At 40.8% G+C, this 13,576-nt stretch overlaps 1 protein-coding gene across 1 annotated transcript in view; it reads left to right on the forward strand.

Annotated features, from left to right (window-relative positions):
- LOC132823399 (A disintegrin and metalloproteinase with thrombospondin motifs 2-like) overlaps positions 1 to 13,576 on the forward strand; it is a 235,926-nt gene that overhangs the window by 173,370 nt on the left and 48,980 nt on the right. The window contains exons 6-9 of the mRNA XM_060837195.1: positions 3,381 to 3,537; positions 5,833 to 5,938; positions 10,627 to 10,770; positions 12,555 to 12,687. Coding sequence (XP_060693178.1) covers positions 3,381 to 3,537; positions 5,833 to 5,938; positions 10,627 to 10,770; positions 12,555 to 12,687 — 540 coding nt within the window. The remainder of the gene's footprint in view (positions 1 to 3,380; positions 3,538 to 5,832; positions 5,939 to 10,626; positions 10,771 to 12,554; positions 12,688 to 13,576) is intronic.

Raw genomic sequence — 13,576 nt, forward strand, 5'->3', positions numbered from 1 at the left:
CACAGCTACTTATCTTCAAGGCTTCAACAATGTGTATTGATTTAAGTTGATGGAAATTCATGGTGAGTCACGTGACAGTGCCTCATCTGTAAAATGTTGCTCCAACACCAGCTCTTGAGTAATTCCTGAAGTATCTGCAGTGAATCTGACATCAGTGGTGGGTAATTTGTTGGAGGGGATTCTGGCATCTAAAATTTGCATGCATTTGGAGAGACAAGGACTGATTAGGAACAGTCAACATAGCTTTGCACATTGGAAAGTCACATCTCACAAACTTGATTGAGTTTTTTCAGGATGTAATCAAAGAGATTGATGAGGGAATTGTTTATATAGACTTTAGTAAAGCCTTCGATAAGGTTCCACATGGTGGACTGATGAGTAAGGTTAGGTTACTTGGGATTCAGGGAGATCTAGCCAATTGGATACAAAATTGGATTTATATAGGAGACAGAGGGTGGTCGTGGAGAATTGTTTTTTAGACTGGAGGCCTGAGACCAGTGGTGTTCTGCAGGAATCAGTGCTGGGTGTACTGTTGTTTGTAATTTATAGAAATGATTTGAATGAAAAGTTAGGATGCATGGCTAGTAAGTCTGCAGATGACACAAAAATTGATAGTATATTGTGAAGAAGGTCATCTAAGATTATAAAGGGATCTTCATTAATTGGGCCAGTGGACTGAGAAATGGCAGATAGAGTTTAATTTGGACAAATGTGAGGTATTGCATTTTGGTAAAATGAACAAGAGCAGGCCTTATACAGTCCTGGGTTATGTTTTTGAACAGAGAAACCTAAGGATTCAGGTACATAGTTCTTTGAAAGTTGCATTGCAGGTAGACAGGGATAGGCTACTTTTGGAGTACATTGTACAGTTCTGGTCCCTCTGCTTTAAGAAGGATATTATTAAATTGGCAAAGATTCAGAAAATATTTACCAGGATGTTGCCAGGAATAGAGAGTTTGATTTATAAAAATAGGCTGGATAGGTTGGAACTTTTTTCACGAGAGCATAGGAGGTTGAGAGGTGACCTTATAGAGATTTAGAAAATCATGCGGGGTATAGATAAAGGTGAATAGCTAACATCTTTTCCCTCGAGTGGTGGAGTTCAAAACAAGGGGGTGAGAGGGGAAAGGTTTAAAAGGGACTTGAGGGGCAATTTTTTTCACACAGAATGTGGTTCGTATGTGGAATGAACCGCCAGAGGAAGTGTGGATACAGGTACAGTTACAATGTTTAACTGTATTGGTCAGATAGATGAAGAGGAAATGTTGATAAGGATATGGGCCAAACACAGGCAAATGGGACTACTTTAGTTTGGGACACTTGGTCAGTATGGATGAGTTGGATTGAAAGATCTATTTCCGTACAACTTGATGACTCCATGACATGAATTAGGACAGACAAACGGTTTGAAAACAACATTTTGAATATCATCATATTTCAATGGCTGTTAGTTTCAAGCCAGCATGAATGAGTGTTGTCAAGTGGCCATGAAGTGTAATACTGTCAACAGCTAACTATAAGAACTACATGTTCCCGCGCCTTCATCTCATAGACGCAAAAGCTCTGCTCATTTTCAATGCACCTCCATCCAAAATGATCAGGTTAACTCTGATTAGAGCAACTCTCCAGATTCTTTGTCTTTCCCTGGTGTTTTGTGAGGTGGCGATTCTGCATGGCAAGAAAGGAGAGGCAAGGATGTAAGAAATGAAATGCTTTGAATGAATAGACTGACAGTTGTGGGGTGTCACTCACTTTGAGGGATGGGTATGAAATGGCAATGAGAAGAAGATGAGTGTCTAATGGTAGTGGATCAGATGGGCATGAGAGGAGGTGCCTTGAGAAAGACGAATGGACGGAGTTGCAAGGTGTAACCAAGAGAGAGAATGCTGGAAAATCTCAGCAGGTCTGGCAACATCTGTAAGGAGAGAAAAGAGCTGATGTTTCGAGTCTAACTGACCCTTTGTCAAAGCTGAGTTGCAAGCTGTGTTGGTCTGAGGAATGCTGAGGAGAAAGCTAGTGATGTCAGAGCATTCCTTGGTGAGGTTATTGAAACTCTGTGGTACAGTCATAAGACTCTAAAGCTAGAGTACGAAGCTACTGCTCACCTGCAGCTATGCCTCTGAGGCATACTTCTTAACCAGCTTACCAGAAACAAATTCCCCCTGTGGACTCTTACAGCCTGCAGTATGGGATGTGTAGAGGAGGAGCAAGTGTCCTTCCTGCATTGAGATTCCATTGTTCAAGTTGCTGTCTCTCACTTACTAATAGTAGAAAGGTTATGTTTTGTCTTTCATCGGGATCCCTTAAAACACCAAAGCTCCAAGAATCCAGGTTTGGCTTTGAGCAGGGCATTCTAATGCCATGGCTCTATAAAAAAAGCCAAGGAAATGCCCTTTCTACAAACTTACAGGTTTTTGACATTTTGCCAGCCTCCTCTGCCAGGTACAAACATCCAAATGTGCTCACAGCCCAACTGTTTACGTGGGCTCCTTCCGTCCTGCCACCAAAACACTCCACCCCTATCCCGCCACAACACTCTGGGTGGCCTCAGTGTCAAAACCACTTGTGCTACAGAGGCTGCTTTTTACAAAAAAGTCACAGAGCTTCTTTCAACTCCAAGTTTAAAGCAGTTCTTAAAACGTTAAAGATTCAAACGAAATTTTCTAACTCTAATCTAGAAGTGGAAGTTTTGCTGAGAATTGCATATGAGAGATTCAGGCATGCAATGTGTATGAATGTTACAGTTAAATAATTGAATAGTTTTAAAAGAAAATCACATCTGGCATGTGAGGTTCCAAATCAGGAGCTTAATTTCAATGGACTGAAAACTGGATCAATTCTACATGGGCAGGCATTCTGCCTTTCCAAATGGACACCCAAGCAAGTGAAGACAAAAATTAACCCCATTTTTTAAAAGTGGTTTAAAGCCTCCATGGAAACAGGAACAAAATTCAGAGAAATACTTCAGTAATCTAATTCAACTATTCCACGGAGTCATTTCAGTGCCAAAATGTATGAGAGCCATACCGAAAGTGAGAAAGAGACAGGCAGACTGGAACACTAATCAGTGCCAGACAGAAGACAGCAAGTGATGGAAAGTGGGAGGCAAGCAGATTTGCAATCATACAAAGGAAGGCACACAATTAAAGAAAAATTTTGTGTGTGAATGTTACCATGGGAAATAATAAATATACAAAGCGTTTTTAAATTCAATCAAGACATATTCAGTAAAAATGGAAGCCAAATTGCTATTAGTTCAGAAAGTAGTGCGAAATATTGCCACATATTCATCAATCTCTACCTTGAAGCATGTTCTAACCTTTGCACTGTAGTCAGTTGAAATTGCACATAAATTTAAAGAGAATTGTTTTCTTTCTTAGTCCGTTACCTTAATTGAAATTGGGAACCCCTCACAAAGTTTGGAGAATGTGTGCCGATGGGCTTACTCCCAGCAGAAGTCTGATACAAGCCATGCAGAATATCATGATCATGCCATCTTTCTGACAAGGCAGGACTTTGGACCATCAGGAATGCAAGGTATTGTATTCCATTCAGATTGGGTGCATAGTTTTATCCTGTTCTTAAGCATACTTATTGATAAATGATTGAGGGAACATATTTCATAGTCTATGGCATGCTATTTTCAAGTCTGATGTTTTAAAAGTACAGGATGGTATGGGGACATGCTTCCCCAGGTGGATCCATTGAACATTGGGCCCTGGATCTCACTTATTTCAGAATGGTGAGCTGCAGTTACATGCTGAGTATCCACAACAACTTGCCGACAAAAACTATTATGCGTTTGGACTATTGATGGTGCACTGTACAAGAGGAGAGGCTGATTTGGGAGGGTGCAATGGGCAACTAGGAGAGGAAGGCAGTCAGGAGTAGAGGCAATCAGGAAAAGTGGAATTGAGATTGTGTTTGGAGGGAGATTGAGGGAAGGGTGAGGGCAGGACAATGATTAAGAGGGCATTGGTTAGCAGTGGTCAAGGGTCAATTGTAATAATGTTGTCATGCGTTTCTTGACTCAACACTTCACTAAGTTTTCTTTAAACTTGCTATTTTCGATGGCATCCACTGGTTAGGCCACATATGGATCTTATCTTCCTAATTGCAGCCAGATGTATTCAGGGCAAACCGATTTGTAAAGCAGGCATTAAAAATGCAAAGGGACAGAAATGTCTTTTGATGGCTGTATAGATATGGCAATAGCCAGCAGTCTGCATAAATTCTAACACAAAGGATGTTCCACCAGTAGCCACATTTGATCCTGCCCAGTACTAAGGGCAGAAATCTCTGAGTGTGTTTCAATAGGTCACTCAAATCAGTTCAAAGGTCAGTGATCAGCAGTTGGCTCAGTCTGTCAGTCAGTGAAAGGAAGTCCGAGAAGTTGGTTCCATGGAGCTAACTGCTGATGATAGCCTGTTGATGGAGCAAATGATAGCCAATAGGCAGTAATGTCACTCAGGACAGCTAAGAGCACTGGAATTATACCAGTGGTTAGATGCTGAAGCATCGTCTTGTGAAGTCTATTGGGATACATCCTTGAAGTCAATTCAGCTGGAAAAGAGGACTGCAATGTGCGGGTGCTGGGAGCGCAGGAAATATCAGGTGAGCACCAGCTTGATGAAAGCTCATAAAAAGTTGAAATGGTAGCAGTAATTAAGCACTGGCAAGGAGTCTCAGGAATTTTGGGAATGAAGCCTTGGAAGAAACATAAATCTATCGGGAAGTGAGCAGTTGTTGTTGAATGAGTTCCAACGCTAGATCTTAAATGAAGTATTGGCACTCTTGTGAAAGTTTGAATGAGATTCAGTGACAGTTTCAATAAAGTCTTGGAGTGTTGCTGAGAATTCTTGACCACATCTGCAATTTGATGTGTTCTCTTGAGATATTCAGCTATGGTTTGTCTGCCTGACATTCATTCTGGATGTTAGAGTATAAATTGTATTAATTCATAGATTATCTTATTATGCCAACTTGTACAGTCAGTTTTATTTTGCTTGTTCAAAACTGTGAGGTCATACAACCTTATTCTGTTCAGACATACATGACACCTCAAACTTCACCAAATTTAAGCAAAACGTTATTGGTCCCTAACCTGATTGTAACATAAATTTCATGATCTTATTCTAGATTATTCGAAGATGGTGATTTCCATCTCTAAATATGTGCTTGCAAGTCAACCATCATGTTGGACACTTTGATGTCCACTTTATTGCTATACATTACTATTGGCTAATTGCTTAACCATTCCAGATACTAAATCACTGTCTAGTAGTGCAGAACAGTAATTGGTATAATACATAAGGCCATTTATGTTTCTTGAAAATGCAACACAATGGATATAAATGATAAACATTGAATTAATTCATGAAATTTTAGCATTTTTTATTCATAGTAATTTTCTAACTTTAGAATTAAGATGTTAGATTTTAATATTTAGTGTTTCTCAACTTATAAGCAAAATATACATTATTGTTATCTTATAAATTTTAAGCTGTTCAGAACACCTGGTTTACCAATGGGATTTAAAATAATGGATTTTGCTTGTGTTAGTTTTTAGTTTTGCTTTGGCAAAAATCTTCTTAGATTAGATGTATAATTTTACAGATTAAAATAGAATCAAGTATCTTTGGTCTTTAGACAATATAAATTGCGCATCTAGTGGTGATAACTATGTTAATGCACACATTTCTGTGTGTAAGTTTAGGAGTAATGTCTTATTTTTCAATGCTGAAGCAAGAAAAAAACACAATTGATGTTTTTCAATATTGATGATATGTTGTTTAAATGCATTCTTCTTCGGTTATTTTCTGTCTTTTGCAGGTTATGCCCCAGTTACAGGTATGTGCCATCCAGTCCGAAGTTGCACCCTGAACCATGAAGATGGCTTTTCATCCGCATTTGTAGTTGCTCATGAAACTGGTCATGTGTAAGTGTCAAATGTAATGGTTCAAAAACAAGCATATGGTACCATCAAGAAGAACACTGTTAAATATTAGAATATTAGGCACCATGCAGCAACTTTTATGCAGACAGACATTGAATGGTACTTTATCATGGAAAAAAATGTAAAGGAACTGATCTTGAGTCATGAAGGGAGGGTTGGGAAAGAAGAAAGAAAGAACGAAAGACAAAAAGAAAGAAAGGATGAATAACTGACTGAATGAACAAAGTTCTGATAAATCTTAAAGATGGATGGGAATGTCTAGAGAATCAGAGAGGGTTTGTAAGTAGGTGCAAAAATTGGGACTGAGCCACAGATTCTTTCATCAGTTGTCACATTGTCCATATCTCCTACACAAGAAGGGCAGATAGATCTACCCCCCAATAGACCATACACTTGGTTCCAGGTTTGAAGTCTTTGTCATCAAGTTTGCAGTTTTAAAGGCAACCAAAGGTTGTGCTGAGACAGTAGTAATGATGATGAATATTGTTTTTGATGTCTGCATGCAATGACAGAAGGCTGTTTACTCTTACTACCTGTCTCTTTGACCTTGACTCCACTCTTTCATTTATTACATCTCTCAATTTTGATCACTTGTCCCATTATTTCTTTGAAAATCCTGTCTACTTCCCTAGGTATCTGGGTTACAAGTTCAGGTGGAGTTTGCCCCATCAGTACAGATCCCACTTTCCCCAATACTGGTGCCAGTGCCCATGAACCAGAACCCATCAGCCTTTGATGTCTGGTTCCAATACTTGTTGAAACTCACTGGCAAGACTCCATTAGGTTGCATGCAGAAATATTTGAAAGCCCAGAGCGTTAGTATTTGTATAAGTTTCTTTTTCTTCAACAATTTCATTTAAGTAAGTCAGTAAGCTGTATTGAAATGCAAGTACACGATGTGATAGAAGTTATGTATTTTTCAGTGTTTGCAGTACCCCTTGGCGTACTGACAGTACCAAATTCAACTGGTTCAGCCTCAGGGTATAGGTTTGCTCACTGAGCTGTATGTTTGATATCCAGACGTTTCATTACCTGGCTAGGTAGCATCATCAGTGGCGACCTCCAAGTGAAGCGAAGCTGTTGTCTCCTGCTTTCTATTTATATCGTTCTCCTGGATGGGGTTCCTGGGGTTTGTGGTGATATCATTTCCTGTTCGTTTTCTGAGGGGTTGATAGATGGCATCTAGATCTATGTGCTTGTTTATGGCGTTGTGGTTGGAGTGCCAGGCCTCTAGGAATTCTCTGGCATGCCTTTGCTTAGCCTGTCCTAGGATAGATGTGTTGTCCCAGTCGAAATGGTGTTTTTTTTCATCTGTGTATAGGGTTATGAGGGAGAGGGGGTCGTGTCTTTTTTGTGGCTAGCTGGTGTTCAGCTTCCTGTGGGTCAACAGGATGCGGGTAGTAGAGTTTTGCCATCTGCAGCCAAATTACAACACACCAACTGTTACACTTGTTGCTGATTCTGGCTGAGGTTAAAGTATCACCTAACATGGACCTCACATATAGATCAAACTGTTGCTTGGATCAGTAAATTTCGCACTCCATCTCATCTCCCACGTTACAGTTGCTTGAAGGAAATGACTAACCTTTATATAGTACTACTCAGGATGTCCTAAAACACTTGACAGCTAATTAAGTGAACAGGCACAGGAAAGCTGCATCTATAAAGAGAGAAAGCAGAATTATTACTTCAGGCCAAACTCCGAGTACATCAGAATATTTCTGATGTTTAGGGAAAATGTAACCTCCAACTTGCACATAGCAAAGTCCTACAAACAGCAATCGGATATTGACCTGTCAGTTTAGTAATTTTAGTTGAGAGAGAAATACTGACTCAGACACTGGAAAACTCCTGTCTTTGAATCATGCCATGGGATCGTTCTCATTCCCCTGTGAGGACAGGCAGGATTTTGCTTTAACAACTGGTCTGTAATTTGGCGTGTCCAACAGCATTCCCTCAGTACAACACTGAAGCATCACTCTGGTTTATATATTTAAGTGTCTAGGGTAGGGTTTTAATCCATGGATTCCTGCCTCAGAGGTGAGAATGGTATCATTAAGCTGGGCTGATACAAAGGAGAATCGAGAGACTCTTGTTGTATCCATGAGGGAAAAGGTGAGCTACCTGTCTGCCTGGCAGCACACCCTAGTAGATCTTGGGAATCGGGGAGGCATCTTGAGGAAGGGGTTAATTAGGAGAAAATTGTGTATGGATGAACGGTCAGCAATGATATTCAGGATTGCTGTGAAAAGATCTTCTAGGCCCTCATATTAAATATTTTCTTTCATTTGGTGATTCCAGTGGCCATTTGATAAGAGCTAGTCAGACCCAACATAGGCACGTATCCCACTTTCAAGGAGGGGTTTCAGACAAGCATTAGGCTTTCTCTTTGCACATGTAAAGGACGGATACCTGTTGCTCTGGGAATAGTAGGATGGGAATGGAGTCAGGCATGAGAAATGCCTTAAGGGATGGGTAGGTAGTTAATGATGTGCGTTTCCTGTGGTAGGGTGAGAAATCCCATTAGGTCTCATTGTTAGAATCCCTCCAGAAAGTTGAATGCAGCTCACACTTAGTCAAAAAAACCAGAAGATTCAGGCGATCATTTTTAATTTTGCAGTGACTGTTTTAATGATGGATACTTAGCTTTGCCTCATGATTAAACACATAAACCCCATTTTTAAATCCTAGATTGGGAGCACCAAGGTTAAAGAATTTCCAGCTGCACAAACCTGACCGTTAAAAAGGGGTTCTGGATCAGTGGTGCTGGAAGAGCACAGCAGTTCAGGCAGCATCCAAGGTGCAGCGAAATCGACTTTTCGGGCAAAAGCCCTTCATCAGGAATAAAGGCAGAGAGCCTGAAGTGTGGAGAGATAAGCTAGAGGAGGGTGGGGATGGGGAGAAAATAGCATAGAGTACAGTAGGTGAGTGGGGGAGGAGATGAAGGTGATAGGTCAGGGAGGAGAGGAGTGGATAGGTGGAAAAGGAAATAGGCAGATAGGACAAGTCCGGACAAGTCATAGGGACAGTGCTGAGCTGGAAGTTTGGAACTAGGGTGAGGTAGGGGAAGGGGAAATGAGGAAACTGTTGAAGTCCACATTGATGCCCTGGGGTTGAAGTGTTCCGAGGCGGAAGATGAGGCATTCTGCCTCCAGGCATCTAGTGGTGAAGGAGGCCCAGGACCTCCATGTCCTCGGCAGAGTGGGAGGGGGAGTTGAAATGTTGGGCCACAGGGCAGTGTAGTTGATTGGTGCGGGTGTCCCGGAGATGTTCCCTAAAGCGCTCTGCTAGGAGGCACCCAGTCTCCCCAATGTAGAGGAGACCACATCGAGAGCAACGGATACAATAAATGATATTGGTGGATGTGCAGGTAAAACTTTGATGGATGTGGAAGGCTCCTTTAGGGCCTTGGATAGAGGTGAGGGAGGAGGTGTGGGCACAGGTTTTTACAGTTCCTGCGGTGGCAGGGGAAAGTGTAGTTGATTGGTGCGGGTGTCCGGGAGATGTTCCCTAAAGCGCTCTGCTAGGAAGCACCCAGGTGGGAAGAGGCGTAATCCAGTGCACTCCCCCCTCCCTTTCAGTTGGGCTGGTGGGCGGTTACGGGGATGCAGACTGCGTTCAGAACTGGGCCAGAGTTGCCCAGGAAGAACTGCAGAGGCTGCCATTTACCATGGCAGGCTGGTTGCAAAACCAGCTTCAGGTCAGCACAATCCAGTAATTAGAATAAAAGAATACACTATAAATCATTCCTCAGTCTTGAACCCCAAACACTTCCTATGCTCCATCCATGCCATTTAATGTCCTCTACTTATCCTCTATGGCCCCATAATTCTCCTATGCCCATCTTCCCATATCTCATGCCCTTAGATTCCTACATCAGCTTCATGCCTACTCCAGCCCAGGCACCCATGCTGTGCACCTACTGTGCCAACTCATCTGGTAGCCAAAAATTCCCATGCATACAGGAGAAAAAATAAAGTTCATTATCATAAACTGCACTTAGTTGGGATAAGCACATTCAATCAGATTTTGACAGATCTGGACACTTACTTACAGATCATAACATGATCTTTGGGCCTTGACAGGTTTGACAGCTCTTGATAGGTTTGTAAAAATATTGTCACTTCTGTTTTAACAAGCTTGTCAGGTCTGCCTCCACTGCCTCCCCCCACAACCCTCTCCCAACAAAGGATACTTTTTTTCAGTGTTCCCAATACACAAAAGAGGACCTGGGCCCTCTCCAAAGGATGCCTGTCCCCACCCCCGAAGGTGTCCTGGGACCATGTCCATGGGGTTGGATAGCATACCTCTCCAAAGCAGTACTCTAGCTCTCCAAAAGATATACCTTGTTCTTGATTGGTCTGTCCTGTGTACTTTGAGTTCCTTACAACTGGGTTACTAAAATGGAATTTAAAAGGCGATAGATGATCTTTTAATGCTTGCCATCTCCGTGAAATGTACAGGTGTGTAACCCACGCTGACTGCTTTCCCACGCCTGCAAAATTAGGAATTGGTGTGTTTCGGGGAGGGGCATGTGATTTTGGGCTTTTTTGGCCATTTTTGCCACTGTGAAGAGCTCTTCTACTGGAAGAATTAAAAACAATGGTACAAGCTTAACTTCTTATTCTATTGTAGCAATCACTTAATCATCTGTGTTTTCAAACTATTAGGTTAGGCATGGAACATGATGGCCAAGGCAATCACTGTGGTGATGAGATCAAAATGGGAAGTATCATGGCACCATTGGTTCAAGCTGCATTCCATCGTTTCCATTGGTCTCGTTGTAGTCAACAGGAGCTGAGCCGATATTTGCAGTAAGTGGGAGATTGTTGTGGTCTCAAAATGGATAAAGTAGCAGATGTATGACCTTCCTCCAGTCAAATACAGTAAATCTAGCCCAGCATTACTTATAATGTTCTGTTTGAAACAAATGTTATGCATTTTCCTGATCAAAAGTATTTCAGAGAGATTTTCTTCACAGTTAGCATTGCTTTCCTGTTCTTTATCATTACCTTCATAACAATGTAACCTTCTGACAGAGAAACAAGTGCAAGCACCTGATTTTCTGTTTTGTCTTTTTAATTGTGTTCCCAGAAAGAGATCATAGAGAGAAAGGAAAATAATACAAAAATAAAAAAAGCTTTCACAAGCATTTAGCTACTGTCCCTTCCTGACTGGTTGGACCATACCCTGTAATTCCCTATTTAACCTTTTGTGGAGCAGTATAGGCTGAAGAACAGTGATGGTTTATGGGGAGCTCAAAAGCCATACAAGAGCATAAAAGGCACATGATCCGAACTTTGGTCAGAGACCGGTTTCAAGGAATGACTTAAGTGAGGAGAAGATAGAGAGGCCAAGAGGTTCAGGGACAGAATTCTGGATGTTTGAAGCTAATGGTGAAAGTGTGTTGCTGGTTAAAGCACAGCAGGTTAGGCAGCATCCAAGGAACAGGAAATTCGACGTTTCGGGCCAGAACCCTTCATCAGGCCCTTCCTGATGAAGGGCTCTGGCCCGAAACGTCAAATTTCCTGTTCCTTGGATGCTGCCTAACCTGCTGTGCTTTAACCAGCAACACATTTTCAGCTCTGATCTCCAGCATCTGCAGACCTCACTTTTTACTCTAATGGTGAAAGTGTGACCACTGATGGTGGTGAAACCAATGTTCGGAGACATAACAGGCCAGGCTTGGTGCAGTGCTGAGATATTGAAGGTGATGGTTACAAATTTCTGGCAATCTGAGGCCATAGTGCAATTTGAAAACAAGAATGAGAATTTAAAATTCAGATGAACAATGTAAACCTTTGGACAGCCTGATCATTGGGTTAATATCTGTTGATCAAGCTCCTTAGCCAACATTGGGTTCTTCCACTGAGTCCCAAATTTAACTATCAAGACAAAAAGACTCCACTTTAATATAAAACCATTGTCAGTGTACACCTTTTGAAGAAATTATATTTTACTATTGACATCGTAGACACTGCAGTCTGTTACATTTCTTAATGCGATCACGAAAAGTGCAAGCCTTTCCTTGTTTATTAGGAGGAATTGAGGACTGCAGATGTTGGAGATCAGAGTCAAAAAGTGTGAAGCTGGAAAAGCACAGCAGGTCAGGCAGCATTCTCGATTCTCCTGCTCCTCGAATGCTGCCTGACCTGCTGTGCTTTGCCATGTTTGGTGTACATTAAATTGATTGTGGGATGTTGAGCTATTGTTTTGGCCTGCTCAGTGAAGAGGAGTGACAGGAACCACTAAGGTAGGGCCAGGGCAGTCGGAATACCTTTCTCATTAAATCACATATCCCTACTAAGACATAAAAGAAATATGCAGTTCAGGTTCTCAAGGCCTGTAAGCCTTGGCCACTCTGTAGCGCCACTGAATTAATTACAATCACTGACTTATACGGGCAAGTAAGATCCTCCTGGGAGCTGGCATTGTACATGTGATAACCTAGGCTAACAGTGAGGAAGGGCAGGATGTGGAGAATCCTGGCCATGTTATCATTATTGCTCAGGGTATAAATCATAAAATGGATATTTCACATCTTTTGGCTGAGAATGACTTTGAAAATAAATTGTTTGAAAATATTTTTTCTTTGCAGTTCATATGACTGTCTACGTGATGATCCATTTGAACATAACTGGCCATTGTTGCCACAACTTCCAGGCATTAACTACTCTATGAATGAACAATGTCGCTTTGACTTTGGACAGGGCTATATGATGTGCACAGCAGTAAGTGTGATCAAAGCTCTTTCAGATCTACACCCCATGCATCAGATACATTCCATATTTAAGATAGAGTTTCTATGGATACTCTTTCTGCAACTTATGCAGAACCCTCAATGATCTATTGCTAACAAAAGATTGAAGGAAACCACTTTTAAAATTCGATAAACTTATCAATATCTATATATATATATATATATATCATTTATAAACACACCTGCATGAAATTGTAAAATAATCCAAGGCTTCAAATTAGGATAAACAAACTAAAGCATTTTGAAAATCTTTCCAGTTCTTATTTATGTTATCTTGTTCTAGTCAGTGTGTTTAAATCAGTAAAATTGTAGTTGTATCCAAATACCATGTCAACTGTTTGACCCAGTTTCTTGAAATTTTCCTCCATTGACAGGCCTGATAAAATTGGCAATATATGGAGAACCTAGGGAGCATTTTAATCTATCATAGTTCTCCACTTAAGATTTGCAAAAACTTTGAAATTTCTTGCACAAGACACAATAAAATGTTTAAAATATGAGGCATGATGCAAATTGGTGGATAGTGTTTTCTGAATATACAATGTTAAAAACTACAGTCTGGTTTGATTTTATTGCCAAGTTGTTGCTCACATTCAAAACCTTGCCTAAAATTTATTTATAATGTTATGATCTCAGTTGAGATCAGTAACGTAAAAGCATCTGAAATCCTAGTTATTTACTTCAAGAATGAAGTCACAAGATACCATGGTTTGACACAAAATATATTTTACTGTATGAGAGTCCAATAAAACAAACCATACATATTAACTTGGATAACTACCTATTCTATAAAACCCAGAATTAACGACAAGCCTGAATTTACAAGCAAATTATAGTCAATTATAAACCTTAAATCCCAC

This window comes from Hemiscyllium ocellatum, chromosome 16 (assembly GCF_020745735.1).
Source record: "Hemiscyllium ocellatum isolate sHemOce1 chromosome 16, sHemOce1.pat.X.cur, whole genome shotgun sequence".
NCBI classification, from domain to species: domain Eukaryota; kingdom Metazoa; phylum Chordata; class Chondrichthyes; order Orectolobiformes; family Hemiscylliidae; genus Hemiscyllium; species Hemiscyllium ocellatum.